General features: G+C 45.8%; 1 protein-coding gene across 3 annotated transcripts in view; it reads left to right on the top strand.

Annotated features, from left to right (window-relative positions):
* Positions 1–18,357, top strand: part of LOC146026058 (inter-alpha-trypsin inhibitor heavy chain H3-like) — a 117,458-nt gene that overhangs the window by 89,925 nt on the left and 9,176 nt on the right. The window contains exons 15-19 of one of the 3 annotated variants that reach the window (XM_083156400.1): positions 1,110–1,154; positions 6,121–6,153; positions 10,903–10,941; positions 15,675–15,788; positions 17,632–17,836. In XM_083156400.1, the coding sequence (XP_083012526.1) occupies positions 1,110–1,154; positions 6,121–6,153; positions 10,903–10,941; positions 15,675–15,788; positions 17,632–17,836 (436 nt within the window). The remainder of the gene's footprint in view (positions 1–1,109; positions 1,155–6,120; positions 6,154–10,902; positions 10,942–15,674; positions 15,789–17,631; positions 17,837–18,357) is intronic. The other 2 variants (XM_083156401.1, XM_083156402.1) reach the window with 2 other exon arrangements.

The raw sequence follows: 18,357 nt of genomic DNA, 5'->3' as shown, positions 1-18,357 counted from the left end.
CCCACCCCTGTGCGAGCACCACGGTGCCAAAGGTGCTCACACAGAAGCTTTGCACACAGCGCTAAAACATCGGTCCCCGGTGCAAACACGCCGAGGACTGAATGAATTAGAATCAGGCCCTTAGTCTCTCCCAGAATGAGTCATGTTGGGCATATTAGATTTAAACTAATAGTGTAATAATGTCTGGGCACTGTTTATAGCTTCACCTAATTGGAATCCACTTATTTCGTAGTTTCCTTGGTTGTAGAACAAAGACAATTTAAACAACCTTACAATACACATAGAAAGAAATAGGAAATCTACTTTATCATAGATCTTGTATGAACAGAAGCAGCATCTGTACTACACACTGGGACAGGAATCAGGAGAGATAGCGATGTTACTGTGCTCAGGCCGTGGGGGCCCCCTGGTAGAGAGGGCATAGTTGCCTACCCTCCTGCATTCTGCAGGAGACTCCCTGAAATAAGAGCAATCTCCCTCTCTTCCTCATTAGTCTAGAAATCTCCCTCATTTCACCTAGCCCACATTATGTAGCTGTTACATTCTTTGGGGAAAAAAGGAATAAGAGATAGATACATTTAAATTACAGTATAGTAGCTCTTACTAACTGCTATGGGGCTCATCTACATTTGGATATAAGTCATTCTAAAAGATTCCTCTCAGATGTAGCAGTGCACACCCACGCTTGTAGATGCCACGTTCACAATCTCTTTTCACAATCTCTCCATATATGAAACTAGCCACGCCCTTTGGGTGGAGCATGGCACAGCCCCTCAAGGGGGTGCTGTGCAAAATTCTACTACCAACTGTAATCTCCCTGAAACTAGTTTTCAAAAGTAGGCAAGTATGAGAGGGGGGCCTGGGGTAAAGTATGCCCTGCATCCCCACCTTAATCTGGGTATGCATTCTGCAACTGTACAGTACCCCCGCCATCGGAGTTGTATGCACAGAGCCTGCACATGGGCCCTCTCTTAAACCACCCCTGTCCTGTGTTTACATAGGAAAATGTGGTTCCAAAATGTATTTATAGAAGTTAATATTGAACAACTGCTTTTCTGAGACATACTGTATTCATAGCTTTGTAATCTTTGGTTTATGGGTCATTACAGGACAACAACAAGGGCCAATATATTCCTCTTCTGCAGCAATACCAAGTAAGCTTTGATGATGATGATGTATACAGTAATGTGTCACTCTTCCTGAGATGGAAGAGATGTTTTTCTCCTCTTGCCGTCATGTACAGTTGTATGATTGTCTGCGGAATGGGATCATTCGTCAGACTGCATTTAGGTCTACAAGCATTAGGTCTACACCACTAGGTCGACAGGCAGGAAGGTCGACCTGACTTAAGGTCGACATGTGCCAAGGTCGACATGACTTAAGGTCGAATTTGCATAAAGGTCGACATGAGGAAGGTCGACTGGTCATAAGGTCGACATGGGTTTTTCACTGTTTTTTTATCCGAATGTCGACACAGTCGACATGGACACAGTTGGCAATGAGAATCGGACCCTCGCATCGCTCGCAATGCTTCGGGCACGGTGCCTCGCTGCGCTCGGCACACTATTTTATTCTCCCACCACGCCCTAGTGGATGGTAGGGCATGAAATACCGCCTGTCGGCACATGTCGGCTCAAAAAACAGTGAAAACCCCATGTCGACCTTATGACCAGTCGACCTTCCTCATGTCGACCTTTATGCAAATTCGACCTTAAGTCATGTCGACCTTGGCCCATGTCGACCTTAAGTCAGGTCGACCTTCCTGCCAGTCGACCTAGTGGGGTAGACCTAATGACTGTAGACCTAAGTTCATTCTAATAGATGACCGCATCCCTTGTCTGCAATAGAACAATTTCTCAGCACAGTCACACTTCCAAAACTGGATGAGGGTGGTCATGTCTGTGTATGCAAGTGTGTGAAATAGACGCTGAGACTCAGAGGGAAATGTATTGAATTGGTAAGAATGTTCCACTCTTGGCCAGGAATCCCACATAGGAAATTTTACTAAACTGAAAATCATCTGATTTTGCTCAATTATGAATGAAAATCATGGTAGAAAACACAGGTACGAATCAATAGATCATTGGCTGAACTCGGCAGGACTTTCCATAGGCACCAGGATAACGTGGAAATTAATTATCATTCATATGAGTAAAGTCACCCGTTAATTCCGCTCAAAATACGAATGGCAAATAGACCAAAATTTGCCATTTCAACTTTACAGCAGCCTGCATAGATCAGTGCGGTCCCAGCAGTGCTTCTATATGTAAATGTAAAAGAAAGGGTTGAAAGAAAATCATTGTAGGATCCCCGCTCTTAAGCATAACCAGCCCCTGGCTCTATGAGCTGATGCTGGTTCTGAAAATACAGGGGAAAACTTGCGTGAGGTTCCCCTGTATTTAATGAACCAAAACCAGGCTCTATGGGGAACAAAAGATGTAGGAGTCCCCCATACTTTTAAAAACAGAACTGTGTTCCACCAGTCAGTAAACTACTGCCACAGTGAGACACATTTATATCAGTTCCTGCGGACGTAGCATTATACCCCCCAACTAGTCAGCCCTGGCCAGGGTTCCTGGGGGAGTGCCCCCCACCACAGACACATATTCAATTACACACACAAACACAAAAACCTATAATAAACATCCATCCACACTCTACTCACACATAAATATACTTACCTATATTCCCATGTAGCACTTCGGTCCTCTTCTCTAGTAGTAATCCATAGGTACTTGTAAATAAAATAATACTCACTTATATTTATTATTTATTAACAGTTTATTTTATAGCGCACACATATTCTGCAGCGCTTTACAGAGTACAGTATAGTTTAACATTCACATCAGTCCCTGCCCCAGTGGAGCTTACAATCTATGTTCCCTACATGTACACACAGACATTCTAGGGTTAATTTGTTAGGAGCCAATTAGCCTACCAGTATATTTTTGGATTGTGGGAGGAAACCGGAGCACCCGGAGGAAACCCACGCAAGTACGGGAGAATATACAAACTCCGCACATTTAGAGCCATGGTGGGAATCAAACCCATGACCTAAGTGCTGTGAGGCAGTAATGCTAAACATTACACCATCCGAACTGCCCATTATAGCCAGTGTAGACCATGTCCTCTTTGGTCCCTGTAGGCATCTAAAAGGTTAAAATTAAAAACCGCATGACATGAACCAGTCGGACTGAGGAGCAGCACAGTGTATGACAGGCAGTGGCGCTGGCAGCGCAAATTCCCCTGCCTCATTACATGGCCCGACAGCTATACTCATATACTGCAAGTACCTAGGAGCGCGAGGCAGGCAGAGGAATAGACAGCCAGGCTACCACTCAATCATTTTGAGCATCCAGTAAGCTCCGCCGCTTGCTACAGCTGTGAGTAGTGTGATTGGCTGTCTGTCCTTTTGATTTCCAGCAGCTTATCAGCCAGAGCACGTGGCCATAAACACTATCAACATCGATAGTTGTCATTGATGGTGTTAGTGCAAATGACCTTTGATGTTAGCATAGTATGTGATGAATGACCATCGATGGTTTTAACTATCGATGGCCGTCCCTTTCATTTGGATGACTGGCCTGTGGGCCAATCAGGACTTGGGGGTGGGGCTTCACATGCTCCTTGTCCAGGCCCCTAGGATAAGAAAAAAAAAACACTATTCGATTATGCTTTGCCGTTGACGGAGAGAAAACATCTGGTTTTCCATCATCAATGGCAAAACTATTCTACATTGGTCATAAACCATCAATGATTTTCAATCATAGTTGGTCGATGGCTATCCCTATGCTGCCCTGATTTTCCATACCAGGCATTAAGAGTGTTTCCAGTGGCCCCTGTTGACCCCACCACTACCAATGCCCATTCACAGTCATGAGGAGCTCAGCTCAGCATTCGGAGGAAGCAAAACACTAAGGCAGGAGAAGTTAGGTAAGTGTGGCTGCTTAGTCTGTGGATGATATTGCTACAGGACTGGTGGTGGGATGTTCCTGACAATAGCTGACTACCCTCTTGCGGAGACAGTTCTGCTCATGTGAGCATTCATGGCCGCCAACCAGGGATGGACTGGCTGATTTTCAGCCCTGCAGTTCACAGGGGGTGTGGCCACTGCTCGGCATGCTACAGGTTGGTGGTGCCTGGACCCATGGCACAACCCTATCTTCTTTGCAGACAGGTATGTCAACTAGAGCTGCAGGCAAATAGAGAGCCATAAGCTGTGCCACACCCACCCAAACCTGCGCTTTGTGTGACCAAACCTGCGCTTTGTGTGAGCATTAACATTGTGCTTTGTCACCCTATGTATATGCCACTGTCACTCAATGCATATGGTCTACTTTAACCCCGTATATATATGCTTCTGTATGTCACCCTGTGTATCTGCGCCATCACTCTGTTCATATTTCCCTGTGTATATCCCACTGTACCCCTGTATCTGTCCCATTGTCACCCCATGTATATGCGCCTCAATCACCCAGTGCATTGCTACCTGTCATGCTTTCTATGTTACTCTTTCACCCTGTATACCTCACCCTGTTTATGTTTACTCCTTGTATTCAAACCATGCCCCTTTTGTAGTACCACTAACCTCCCCCTTCCCTTATCATTATCCCCCCCCCCCCCCCCGTAATTTTGTTCTGTGTGGCATAATGTGTAAGCCGCATTACTTTGTGCATTATGTATAATGTAGGCATTATGTGTATGAGGGGCATTGGTACTTGTTTCCTATCTGGGCGCCCAGGTTTTCTACGTACGGCACCGTAATGAAATCGGATCTCATCGCATCGTACACATACACGATATTAAACGATGCGATCCGATTCGATTTCCCATAGGAAACAATGTGAAATGGCTCAATTTAGCCAAATTATCATAGGAACAATAGTAAATGGGCCAAAAACACCCCTGAACATTGAAATGTCCCCCCAAAAGTAGTTGACGCCACCCCGCCATCAACGTGAACCCGAAGCGTGGCGAGCGCAGCGAGCCCGCGAGGGGCGGCGGTACGCGTCCTCCGACCTTTTCATGCCCTACTATCCACTAGGGCGTGGAGTGAGAATAGAATAGTGTGGCGAGCGCAGCGAGCCACCGAGCCCGAAGCGTGGCGAGCGCAGCGCGCCCCGCGAGGGGACGCGGATACCTTCACAGTTATACGCGTCCCCTCGCGGGCTTCCCAGGTGTCCATGGCGACGCGGACACCTGGGAAGCCCGCGAAGGGACGCGTTTACCTGTGAAGGTATCCGCGTCCCCTCGCGGGGCTCGCTGCACTCGCCACACTTCGGGCTCGGTGGCTCGCTGCGCTCGCCACACTATTCTATTCTCACTCCACGCCCTAGTGGATAGTAGGGCATGAAAAGGTCGGAGGACGCGTACCGCCGCCCCTCGCGGGCTCGCTGCGCTCGCCACGCTTCGGGTTCACGTTGATGGCGGGGTGGCGTCAACTACTTTTGGGGGGACGTTCCACTGCTCTGTGGGTTTTTTTGGGGTTTCTGGCCCATTTACCATTCTTCCCTATGCTGATTTGGGTAAATTGATCCATTTAACATTGTTTCCTATGGGAAATCGAATCGGATCGCATCGCATCGCATCGTTCAATATCGTGTATGTGTACGATGCGATGCGATCAGATTTCTCTACGGAGAATAGCATGGTGCGCAATTAACTTAGCGGGCGCCCAGATAGGAAACAAGTACCGGGGCATTACTACTGTGGGCATTGTGTATAAGGGGCACTACTGTGTGGTATAATGTACATAAGGATTGTGTGGCATAACTTATATAAGGGGTACTACAGTGGAGTGTAACACGTATAAGGGGCACTACCATGTGGCATAATGTGTATAAGGGGGTACTATTGTATAGCGGAAAGTGAATAAGGGGCCCTATTATGTGGTGCGATGTGATACTTACCTGTGTGGCAATTTTCAGAGCAGAATAAAAAAAACCTTATTCAGTACATTTGTCCCAAGACGTGTTTAGATAAATGCATGTCATACAGTAGTACAGTAGTATTAGATGTTGTTTACAGCCCCATAAAAGGGCACTGAATGTATAAATTAAAAAAACTATTCAGACTTTTTACACTATTATAAATTCTAATATTTTCATATGATTTTAACAGGTTACCAGTCTTTTCCTTCTCCATCACATTGGGGTAAAGTATTCCTTATACTGTATTTAAATAATATTATTTCCATTTAATCTGTATGCCTACTTCTTTTAAACTTGATAAAATTTGGTATCCTTATCTTGACTGGAAACTCCAGAGGAATAGACAGCCAGGCTACCACTCAATCATTTTGAGCATCCAGTAAGCTCCGCCGCTTGCTACAGCTGCGAGGAGTGTGATTGGCTGTCTGTCCTCTTGATTTCCAGCAGCTTATCAGCCAGAGCATGTGGCCATAAACACTATCAACATCGATAGTTGTCATTGATGGTGTTAGTGCAAATGACCTTCGATGTTAGCATATTATGTGATGAATGACCATCGATGGTTTTAACTATCGATGGCCGTCCCTTTCATTTGGATGACTGGCCTGTGGGCCAATCAGGACTTGGGGGTGGGGCTTCACATGCTCCTTGTCCAGGCCCCTAGGATAAGAAAAAAAAAACACTATTCGATTATGCTTTGCCGTTGACGGTGAGAAAACATCTGGTTTTCCATCATCAATGGCAAAACTATTCTACATTGGTCATAAACCATCAATGATTTTCAATCATAGTTGGTCGATGGCTATCCCTACGCTGCCCTGATTTTCCATACCAGGCATTAAGAGTGTTTCCAGTGGGCCCTGTTGACCCCACCACTACCAATGCCCATTCACAGTCATGAGGAGCTCAGCTCAGCATTCGGAGGAAGCAAAACACTAAGGCAGGAGAAGTTAGGTAAGTGTGGCTGCTTAGTCTGTGGATGATATTGCTACAGGACTGGTGGTGGGATGTTCCTGACAATAGCTGACTACCCTCTTGCGGAGACAGTTCTGCTCATGTGAGCATTCATGGCCACCAACCAGGGATGGACTGATTGATTTTCAGCCCTGCAGTTCATAGGGGGTGTGGCCACTGCTCGGCATGCTACAGGTTGGTGGTGCCTGGACCCATGGCACAACCCTATCTTCTTTGCAGACAGGTATGTCAACTAGAGCTGCAGGCAAATAGAGAGCCATAAGCTGTGCCACACCCACCCAAACCTGCGCTTTGTGTGACCAAACCTGCGCTTTGTGTGAGCATTAACCCCTTCCCGACATTTGACGTACATGTACGTCATGGTCGGGAAGTACTTCCCGACATTTGACGTACATGTACGTCATGGCTTCTAACTGTCACTGCGTCTATAGACGCGGTGACAGTTAAGAGATGTCTGCTGTCCCTGACAGCAGACATCCCCCTCGCCGCCCAGGGGGGGCAGGGGTGCCCCCCCCCGGTCGGCGATCGCTGTGATTGGCTGTTCAAATCTGAACAGCCATTCACAGCGTTTCCTGTGTTACCGGCGGCTAAGCCGCTCGGTAACACAGGGATCGGTGCTGTTAAGTACAGCACCGATCACCACCGATGAGCAGCACCCCCCTCCCACCCACCCGGCACTCACCCGCCCCTCACCCGCCCGGCAGCAGGCTCACCCGGCAGGCAGGAGCGCACGCACCCCCCTCCCCCCTCCCCCCCCCCTGCCAGCCGCAGCAGCAGCATGAGCTGCATAAAAAGTTAAAAAAAACAATGTTAATGAACTGAAATATATATATATATATGTGTGTATATATATATATACACATATATATATATATATATGTATATATATATATATATGTGTGTATATATATATATATATATATACATACACACATATATATATATATATATATATATATATACACACACACACACACACACATACATACATATATATATGTATGTATGTGTATCTTTATATATATATATATAAAGATATTCCCGACATATGACGTATATATACGTCATGGTCGGGAGGTACTTCCCGACCGAAGACGTATATATACGTCATGGTTTTAAACTGTCACCGCGTCTATAGACGCGGTGACAGTTTGGAGATGTCTGCTGTCCCTGACAGCAGACATCCCCCCTCGCGGCGATCGCTGCGATTGGCTGTTCAAATGTGAACAGCCAATTGCAGCGTTTTCTGTGTTACCGGCGGCTAAGCCGCTCGGTAACACAGTGATCGGTGGTGATCGGTGCTGTTAAGTACAGCACCGATCACCACCGATCGCCAGCCCCCCCCCCTCCCACCCGGCAGCCCCCCTCCCTCCCACCCACCCGGCTGCCGCAGCGCCAGCACCCCTCCCACCCCCCCGCCAGCCGCAGCGCCAGCCCCCCTCCCAAAGCTGGTGACCAAAATGGGGTCACTTGTGGGGGGGTTCCACTGTATTGGTGCTTCGGGGGTCTTGCTAATGCGACATAGCACCCACCATTCATTCCACCACCAAATATCACTCCTTCCCTTCTGAGTCCTGCCATGCACCCAACTGGTATTTTTTGGTCACATGTGAGGCATTGCCGTACTCGGGAGAAATTGGGGCACAGATTTTGGGGTGCTTTGTCTCCTTCATTCCTTGTGAAAATGAAAAATTTTGAGCCAGAACTGCATTTTTCTGTAAAAAATTACATTTTTTTACACAAAAATGCAGATCTGGCTCAAACTACACCCCATTTTGATACAACTGAGCTGTGAAAATGAAAAATTAATTTTTTTCATTTTCACTGCCCAGTTGTACCACAATTGGTGAAACCCCTGGGGGTTTGAAATGTACACTATACCCCTAGATGAATTCCCTGAAGGGTGTAGTTTGCAAAATGGGGTCACTTGTGGGGGGGTTCCTAACTTTTAGCATCTTATGGTGCCTAGAAACCTACATGGTGCCTAAAAAATAATCTCATAAAAAGGAGGCTCCAAAATCAAGTAGGTGCTCCTTCTATTATGAAGCCTGTGGTTTGGTCACCGTGCACACTAGGGCCACATATAGGATATTTATGAAAACCAAAGAATTGGGGGAATCAATTTTTAGTCACATTTCTCTAGTAAAATCTACTGTATTCGTTAGAAAAATGTATTAAAATTGAAACTCTGCAAAAAAAAAGAAATTTTGAAATTTCACCTACACTTTGTTTTAATTCCTGTGAAACACCTAAAGGGTTAACAAACTTCCAAAATGCTGTTTTGAATACTGTGAGGGGTGCAGTTTTTGAAATGGCATCATTTATGGGGGTGTCTCACATACAAGTCCCTCAAAGTCACATCAGAACTGAACTGGTCCCTAAAAAAATCAGTGTTTGAAATTTTCTTGAAAATTTGAGAATTTGCTATTCATATTTTAAGCCTAATAGTGTCCAAAAAAATGAAAATGAGGTTGAAATAATGATGGCAACATAAAGTATACATATGGTCTATGTTAGTTATTAACTATTTTGAGTGGTAAGATTATTTGTCTCACAAGCAGAAAATTTAACATTTTGCAAATCGCAAAATTTTCCATTTTTTTACGACATTTTGGTATTTTTCACAAAAAAACACAGACTGTATCGACCAAAATTTACCACTAACTTGAAGTACAATGTGTCACGAGAAAACAATCTCAAAATCACTGGGATAAGTAAAAGCAAAAAAAAGTTATACGCACTTAAGTGATACATGTCAGATTTTAAAAAAAGGGCTCTGTCAGGAACGCAAAAACTGGCTCTGTCAGGAAGGGGTTAACATTGTGCTTTGTCACCCTATGTATATGCCACTGTCACTCAATGCATATGGTCTACTTTCACCCCGTATATATATGCTTCTGTATGTCACCCTGTGTATCTGCGCCATCACTCTGTTCATATTTCCCTGTGTATATCCCACTGTACCCCTGTATCTGTCCCATTGTCACCCCATATATATGCGCCCCAATCACCCTGTCATGCTTTCTATGTTACTCTTTCACCCTGTATACCTCACCCTGTTTATGTTTACTCCTTGTAGTCAAACCATGCCCCTTTTGTAGTACCACTAACCTCCCCCTTCCCTTATCATTACCCCCCCCCCCCCCCGTAATTTTGTTCTGTGTGGCATAATGTGTAAGCCGCATTACTTTGTGCATTATGTATAATGTAGGCATTATGGGGGTTATTCTGATTCACTCGGAAAGGCACAATCACTCTCTAATGGACAAAACCATGTGCACTGCAGGTGGGGCTGATGTAACATGTGCAGAAAAAGTTAGGTTTGGGTGGGGGTGTGGGGGGGGGGGTTGTTGTACTTCAAACAAACTGATATCTATATTGCAGTGTAAAAATAAAGCAGCCAGTATTTACCCTGCACCGAAACAATAAAACACCCAAATCTAACTCTCTCTGCACATGTTACATCAGCCCCACCTGCAGTACATATGGTTTTGTCCATTAGAGAGTGATTGTGCCTCTCCGAGTGAATCAGAATAACCCCCTATGTGTATGAGGGGCATTACTACTGTGGGCATTATGTGCATATTGGGCATTGTGTATAAGGGGCTCTACTGTGTGGTATAATGTACATAAGGATTGTGTGGCATAACTTATATAAGGGGTACTACAGTGGAGTGTAACACGTATAAGGGGCACTACCATGTGGCATAATGTGTATAAGGGGGTACTATTGTATAGCGGAAAGTGAATAAGGGGCCCTATTATGTTGTGTGATGTGATACTTACCTGTGTGGCAATTTTCAGAGCAGAATAAAAAAAACCTTATTCAGTACATTTGTCCCAAGACGTGTTTAGATAAATGCATGTCATACAGTAGTACAGTAGTATTAGATGTTGTTTACAGCCCCATAAAAGGGCACTGAATGTATAAATGAAAAAAACTATTCAGACTTTTTACACTATTATAAATTCTAATATTTTCATATGATTTTAACAGGTTATTCATATCAGACTTTACCTTCTCCATCAAATTGGGGTAAAGTATTCCTTATACTGTATTTAAATAATATTATTTCCATTTAATCTGTATGCCTACTTCTTTTAAACTTGATAAAATTTGGTATTCTTATCTTGACTGGAAACTAACTGGACTGATTTAATTTCTACTAATGAACAAGAATTGATCCCTGAATAAAACTAGGCAGTAGGCGGAGACCAAGAGCAGAGCCCTGAAATCTAACATGCCGGTAGATTTCCCTAGGGACCCCTGGAAGTTTGGATTATGCAGCAGCAGATATGCAGGTTGCAGCCCTCTGACTGAGTTACCCAGTATTAGTGCTAGGGTAACATAAAAAAACAACAACACAGTGGTGCTGCTGTAGGGTATTAGCAGTCCCACGAACACAGGTCTGAATTAGGTCCTATATACAGTGTGCTGTTTGTGCTACATCAGGTTTATGGTATATTAGGTCCAACATGTCTAGGTCCACAATCACTAGGTCACCACCCTATGGTCGACAAGCTTTAGGTCAACCATGAGAAGGTCGACAGTAAAAAGATCAACACAAATTTTTCATTTTTTTTTTTTTAGCCGACATGTGCCGATAGGGTATTTCATACCCTACCATCCACTAGGCTGTGGTGGGAGAACAAAAGAGTGTGCCGATCACAGCGAGGCACTGTATCTGAAACATGGCGAGCACAGCGAGCCATGTGAGGGGACACGGTGCATTTAGATTGTGTCCTTGTCCACTGTGTCAACATTCGGGACAAAAACTTGTGTCGATCTTTTGACTGTTGACCTTCCCATGGTAGACCTAAAGCTTGTCTTGACCTTTGGACCCTGTCGACCATAAGTATGTCGACCATTCATAGGTGTCGACCTACTCACTGTCGACCAATGGCTGTCAACCTAATGATTGTCGACCTAGACATGGTTGACCTAATATACCATAACACTGCTGTAGCACAAACTGAGCACTCTGTATATAGGGCTTAATTCAGACGTGTTCGTTGGGCTGCTAATTTGCTCTGTGACCCAATCAGACAATAAAGTTATTACAGGACCCCAGCAAGTTACTGCAGAATGGCTGCCACATGCACAGTAGTATTGCTGAAGCAAATAACATGTGAAGTGACCACTAATGCAGGGTTGCCAACCCTCCCGGAATGGCCGGGAGGGTCCCGGAAATCGGGTCCCCCTCCTGGCCCCCCGGAAAGGGGGGCAACCCTATTGCATATCCACCCATCACCCGGGAACCCCCACCTGGCGGGGGGGTCCGCGGGTCAAATGACGCGATCGCGTCATTTTAGCCCCGCCCCCGCAGTGCAATGACTGAAATACAGACATTGCACTGTGGGGGGCAAGGCTAAAATTACGTGTTTGCCATAGCCACACCCCCGATAGAGCAGCCCACATGTGGCTCCACCCCGAACAGCCCTTTCCCCTCCCGGTGATTACCCCGCCCCCCTACTTTAGTGAGCTGACTGGCTGACCTCTCCCAGAGAGGGCAGCGTAAAAGTCGGCAACTATGCACTAATGGGAAGGGCAGTGGGCAATGGGAGATGAAATTGGGAGGCATTGGGTGTTTACCTCTGATCCAGGGTGTAACTAGAGCTTTGTGGGCCCGTAGCATAGTCTTGAAAGCCCCCCTCCCCCCATAAAAAAAACACATCGGCCTCCACAGTACAAGTTTTCATCTGCTTGAGAGGACAGAAAAATGCAGGGCAATTGGGAGGAGATAGAGAGATGCAGGGCATTAGGGAGGGGATAGAGAGATGCAGGGCATTACGGAGGGGATAGAGAGATGCAGGGATTTAGGGGGTTATTCGGGTTCACTCTTTCTGGCAAATTCCTTCTTAGATGGACAAAACCATGTGCACTGCAGGTGGGGCAGATGTAAAATGTGCAGAGAGAATTAGATTTGGGTGAGTTCAGGGCCGGCGCCACCACTAGGCAGGACTAGGCATTTGGAGGGCGGTACTGAGCCGCCGAGGCACCATAGAGAGGTACCTGAAAGCAGGTGAGTATGTAATCCTCCTCCCTCTCCCCTCCCCTTCCCCCATCCCGCCCGTTAATTAACGCTGCCCCCCCCTGCCCGCTCCCCGCTGGGGGGATTTCAATGCAGCAGCGCTTCTCGCCCCCCCTGCCGGCAAATAGCGCTTCGCCGCTTCGGGCTCCTAGCTACCGCCACCGATGCCCTGATCCCCCTGCCGGATCACCCAGTGAGGGTGATCAGAACCCCGGCACACGGACCCCCGAAATTAAATTCACTGCTAGCTAGGAGGTGAAGCGCTATTTGCCGGCGGGGTGGGAAGCGCTGTTGCCTTTTCAAAGACTGGCCGGATGCTGATTTTCTGAATTCAGCCAATCAGCGTCCGGCCAGTCTATTCAAATGCAACAGCGCCCCACCGGCAAATAGAGCTTCGCCGAATCAGGCTTCTAGCTACCGCCACCGCCCTGATCCCCCTGCGAGGGTGAGCGGATTCCCGGACCCCGGCCACCATCTTTCCCATTGGGCTGGGCCGGGGGCCCCTAGGTCCTAGGGCCCCCGGGCAACTGCCCATCGTGCCCAATGGGAAAGACGGCACTGAGTGCACCCCCTATAGTTATGCCACTGCACTGGTCTCTAATGAGGCATACACATGCAGGGGTGCCGAGGGGGGGGGAGCAGGTACAGTTTACCCGGGCCCGTCAGGGGAGCCCAGGCCTGGACACACAGGTTTTTTTTATTTGGTGGCATAATGTGTGGTATTATATGTAATAGACATTACAGTGTGTGGCATAATATGCAATGAGCATTACAGTGTGTGGAATAATGTGTAATGGGCATTATGGCATGTAGTAAAATATGTAATAGGTATTACGGTGTATGGCATAATGTTCTGGCCACTACAGTGTGGCATAACGTGTAATGAGCATTATGGCATGTGTTATAACATGTAAAAGGTGTGTGACGTGTAATCGGCATTACAATGTAAATTGTCCTTGTATCCACCTTGGAAGCAGTGGCGTAACAAGGGTCCGCAGAGTGTGCGGGGAGCTCCATCTGTGGGGGCTCCACAAAGTTGTTGTACCGGGGCCCAGGATTTCTCTTGGCGGCCCTGCACACATGTAGCGATATACCAGAATTTTCTAATATCTCACTAGATTGCTTAGAATCTAGATCTATCTACATCGCTCCGTGTGTATTGGCCATAGTGATAGCGATGCATGGCCCCCTGTGTCGCAGTCGCCCAGCAATTTAAATCCAGCTGTGTGCTGAAGTGTTCTGAGCTATTTAGCATCGCTCAGAACGCTTCAGTATTGCTATGTTTGTAGGCCGCAAATATGCTAATGTCGCTGCCAATTGACTTCCTACTGAGATTCCCACCTGCTGCAGCTGTAATCTGTTGCAATGTATTGCAATTCACATCATCAAGCGGCCATCATGCACACCTTCGAACATAAGAGCAACCCCAATCTTATCTGTGTGCTCCTCTGAATCAGGCCCTATTGCAGCCACCTGACTAGTAATGATTCAGCCAATGACTACCTGCCATTCCTTGCTTATCAAACAACAAAACAAATACTTCTGAACTAGAGGCGGCACCTGTTTGGGGACAGGATTTGGGTGCTTGTATTTGTACTGTCAGCCAGCAATGTACCAGAAATTGCTATATATTTCCACTGTACTGTATCATATGCCACCTTGAATGGAATGTCAATAGTTAGGCACATACTGCCCTTGTAAGCCGTCTTACTTAGTAACTATGTAAACATAATAAAAAAAGTGCTTTTATATTATTCTATGATATTGGCAAACTCTAATGAGGGCTTGTAACCAGGGGGGGGTGTTCCATTACTGTAGCGCCTAGGGGCATTCTCACCTGCATATTCTCCCCTGGTTCCTTTATATTTCATTGTTGCATCTCACAAACAGCAGCTACACGCAGGGCCGGTGTAAGGCTTCTCAGCGCCCTAAGCAAAACTTCAACCTACCCCCCATACTGCCACCAATACCCACTTTCCAACCCCTTAAGGCAAACTTGCATAACATTCTGGACTGGCAGGGAGGCTCTCAAAAATTAAGTGGTCCTCCCAGCCCCCTGGGAAGGTGGGCAAGTCCCCTACTTTCCCAGGAGGTCTCCCTTTGCCACCCACAACAGAGGAGGGGAGGGAGGAAGTTGAGGTCTTAGAAGTTCCACAGCAGCCACCTTCAGTAGTTCAACAAGGATCCACATAGACAGCCTTGATTATTTTAAAGGTAGTCTTGGTGGTGCCCCCCCAGATCCTGACACCCTAGGCAGCTGCCTAAAGCTGTCTAATGGTAGAGCCGGCCCTGGCTACATGGCACAGATGAAGCTGTCTCAGGCTTCCATTAGAGCTATTCCACTTGTCCACGTATGAATGCAGTGTAATGGTCTTACATTGGCTTTACTATATGTTGTTAAAAAAGCCAAAAGCTGCTAACTTAAATGAGTCCAATAGGAAATATAGGGTACTGTAGGTTCTGTTGTTTCCAAATACACTTAACTTTATTTTTAATTCTAAATTCTATTTTTAGATATTTGGAAATGTTTGTCAGGGTGACGTCCTGCCCTCTAGATAATACAGATGTGTAGCAGTAATTCCAATCACACAGACATGAAGCTGTAGACTTTCCAGTGACACTAGATAGAACATTTCTACTCGTCTAAAGTGGGAAATACAATTTTAGATAAGAACCTTATGTGTATTTACTGGATGCTAATAAGGGAGGATGATTATTTTATATTATGTGTTGGCAGTTGACTCAGACCCTCATTTTGTGATAAATGTCCCACACAAGAAGGACGCGCTCTGCTTTAATATTCAAGAGGATCCAGGTGTGGTGCTGAATCTTATTGAGGACCAAGAACTAGGTAAGCCATATCTATATATATAAAATGCTAACTTCTCCTCACCTCTGAGGTGAAGTACCGCCAGTGACCACTAGAGGCTACTTAACGGACCAAATTACTCCGTAACAGAAAGTGACAGCAAAATGATCTGTTTCAAACTTGCTGGATATGGTGAAAGGGAGCTGTGAAGACAGAGATTGGAGGTAGGAAGAGATAGGGTGGGACTACAATTCAAAAAAAGAAAGAAGTCTGATATTATCTACAGATGGGGCCGGGCTCATCTTTGCAGGAGATGGCGATGGCGACGCCATCCCCCATCACCCGCCATCTGTATTTGCGAAAGGGGACTTGTCGGCGGTCACCCAAATCTCTCACTTTCTGATTCACTCACCCTATTAAATTTCACCCGTAGTCTTTCAGGGGTCAAGCAGAGTAAGATATATACACTTTATTTGACATTTCCCTAATACTGACATTAAGGGCAGCTTTAGCAATCTAACCCGAAATCATGTTCCCATGCAAGTTCAAAAGTTTCCTTAGAGGGATAATTAGGGGCTAGAATAGTTTCTCTACATCCCACGGAGTACAAACATTGATGTTAAAACGGGGAAGGCTGGCGACGAGACCTCATTTACACTTAAAGCAGCACTTAAAGTGGCAATCATTTACACTGCAAAATCAAACTGGTTTTACCATATCAATGATTGCAGCTTTTAAAAAAAAACTGGATATTGCTTACCAAATCTCTAATGCTATTAAATCTCACCCAATATCTTTTTTTTTTCTTTTTACACATTTTATATTTGAATTTATATAACAAATGTGATAGAAGCTGGGATTTTTAGTGGATATTTTTGCTCATTGCTCACAGATGTTGGCACTTGAAGGGTTAAACTGTATTCTGAACGATCAGTGCATGTATGAGAGTCTTGGTGACATTGGGGGTAAGAAAGGGCCGTATTCTGGCAATGTTACAGAGCCGGAAGCATAAGGATTAAGAGATGGCCTGAATGTGGAGGGTGAAAGAAAGAACGCACCAAAGATGACTCTGCTCAATGAGAATAGACAAGATACGCCCACAAATATAGAGCATGGCATAACTTATGGACAAATCCAAAGTATCCTCACAATCATCATATAACTATATCTCTAAAATACTATTTTCTGAACAAGTTTTTTTAATAAGAGTTAGTAATAACATGTCACATGCTGTACCGTACATATTTCTAATGAAATCATCAAATACTGTAACTCATTACAGACGTTTCCTAATACCAGCTATACCCAAATCCTCACATTGCTCCTTAAAGACTTAGGGGGTCATTCAGACTGGTTTGCTAGTCAGCGTATATTTGCTGCCAAGTGAGCAGGTAAATGCTGTCCCGCTGAATGCACACCCTCCTGGAAAACCGCTTACACAGTTGATCGCTTGCGGCCGAACGGAGGAAAAATCATTCAGTGGTGTCGCTCACCTTCGAATGATTTTTCCTCCTTCATGAATAAAAGTATATACTTATTTTTATCCTGGACTGGGATGGCCGAAAAGGGGGCGGGCGCTGAAGTCATGTGATGTCAGCTGCCCGCCCCAAGCAGGCATTGACAAACCTGCATCTGCAGGGATACACCCAGCATTTTTGTGGGCACGGCACTGGGCGGTTCCCTGCGTACGCTCCATGCCCCCACTTCCCACCCACCATTGAGCGAACGCCCCGACAATTGTGAAACTTGCCAAAGGCATTAGCTTCCGGGGTTTGCACATGTGCATATTCATGCATGCGCAAACCCGCACCATCGGGACCGGGGCGAACTGGACCTGAGCAATCCGGTCTGAATCGCCCCACTTATCCTTTATTTTCTCCTTTAGGCATTGCAGTAAATGGGGAACTTATTGGGAACAAGAAAACTGGCAACAATGTAGTATCCAATGAAACCTATTTCGGACGACTGGGGATTGTGATCAGAGAGATGAGACTGAGAATTGAGGTGACCCCTCAGATGATCGTTATCCTCAATCATAAGAAGAGGAAAACATTCACATGGAAGAAAATAATATCTGTTAACACGGGCGGGTAAGGAATAGAATTGTATAAATATAAATATTCAAATCTGTATAAACTCAGGGACGAAGTACAAACCGGAATGTGGGGGTGGTGTCCCATCCGGGGGATGTCTTGTCCAGGAGGGATGCCTGTGATCAAAGCCAGATTAAGCCTTTAGGGGGCCCGGGGCACATTAGAAAGGGGGGCCCCCTCCTACTTATTACTGGCCGCAAACCGCATGGGAGAATATTTCACTGTCATAACACAGAGTAAAAGCAGTATAAACTTGGTCAATGGACAACTGCAGGGGGGATAAATATAAACACATATACATGAGGATATATATATATATATATCCTCAGCGCTGCCTCTGATTAAAAACCCTCCCATGACAAGGCATGCTATCCTTTATGGGCCTGAGAAGCATGTAATGAGCTCCACCAAACAGAGCTCAGCACAAACCTCTCAGCCTCTGATCTCTTGTGCAAAGGGTTATGGGACTTAGTCAACTCCCAGTAATGCATTGCACACTTGTGCAGTCAGTGTGCCTT

The sequence above is a fragment of the Crinia signifera genome, chromosome 8 (assembly GCF_055691185.1).
Source record: "Crinia signifera chromosome 8, ASM5569118v1, whole genome shotgun sequence".
Lineage (NCBI taxonomy): Eukaryota > Metazoa > Chordata > Amphibia > Anura > Myobatrachidae > Crinia > Crinia signifera.
The sequence above is the reverse complement of the archived record's forward strand: the minus strand, read 5'-3'. Positions and strand labels throughout refer to the sequence as shown.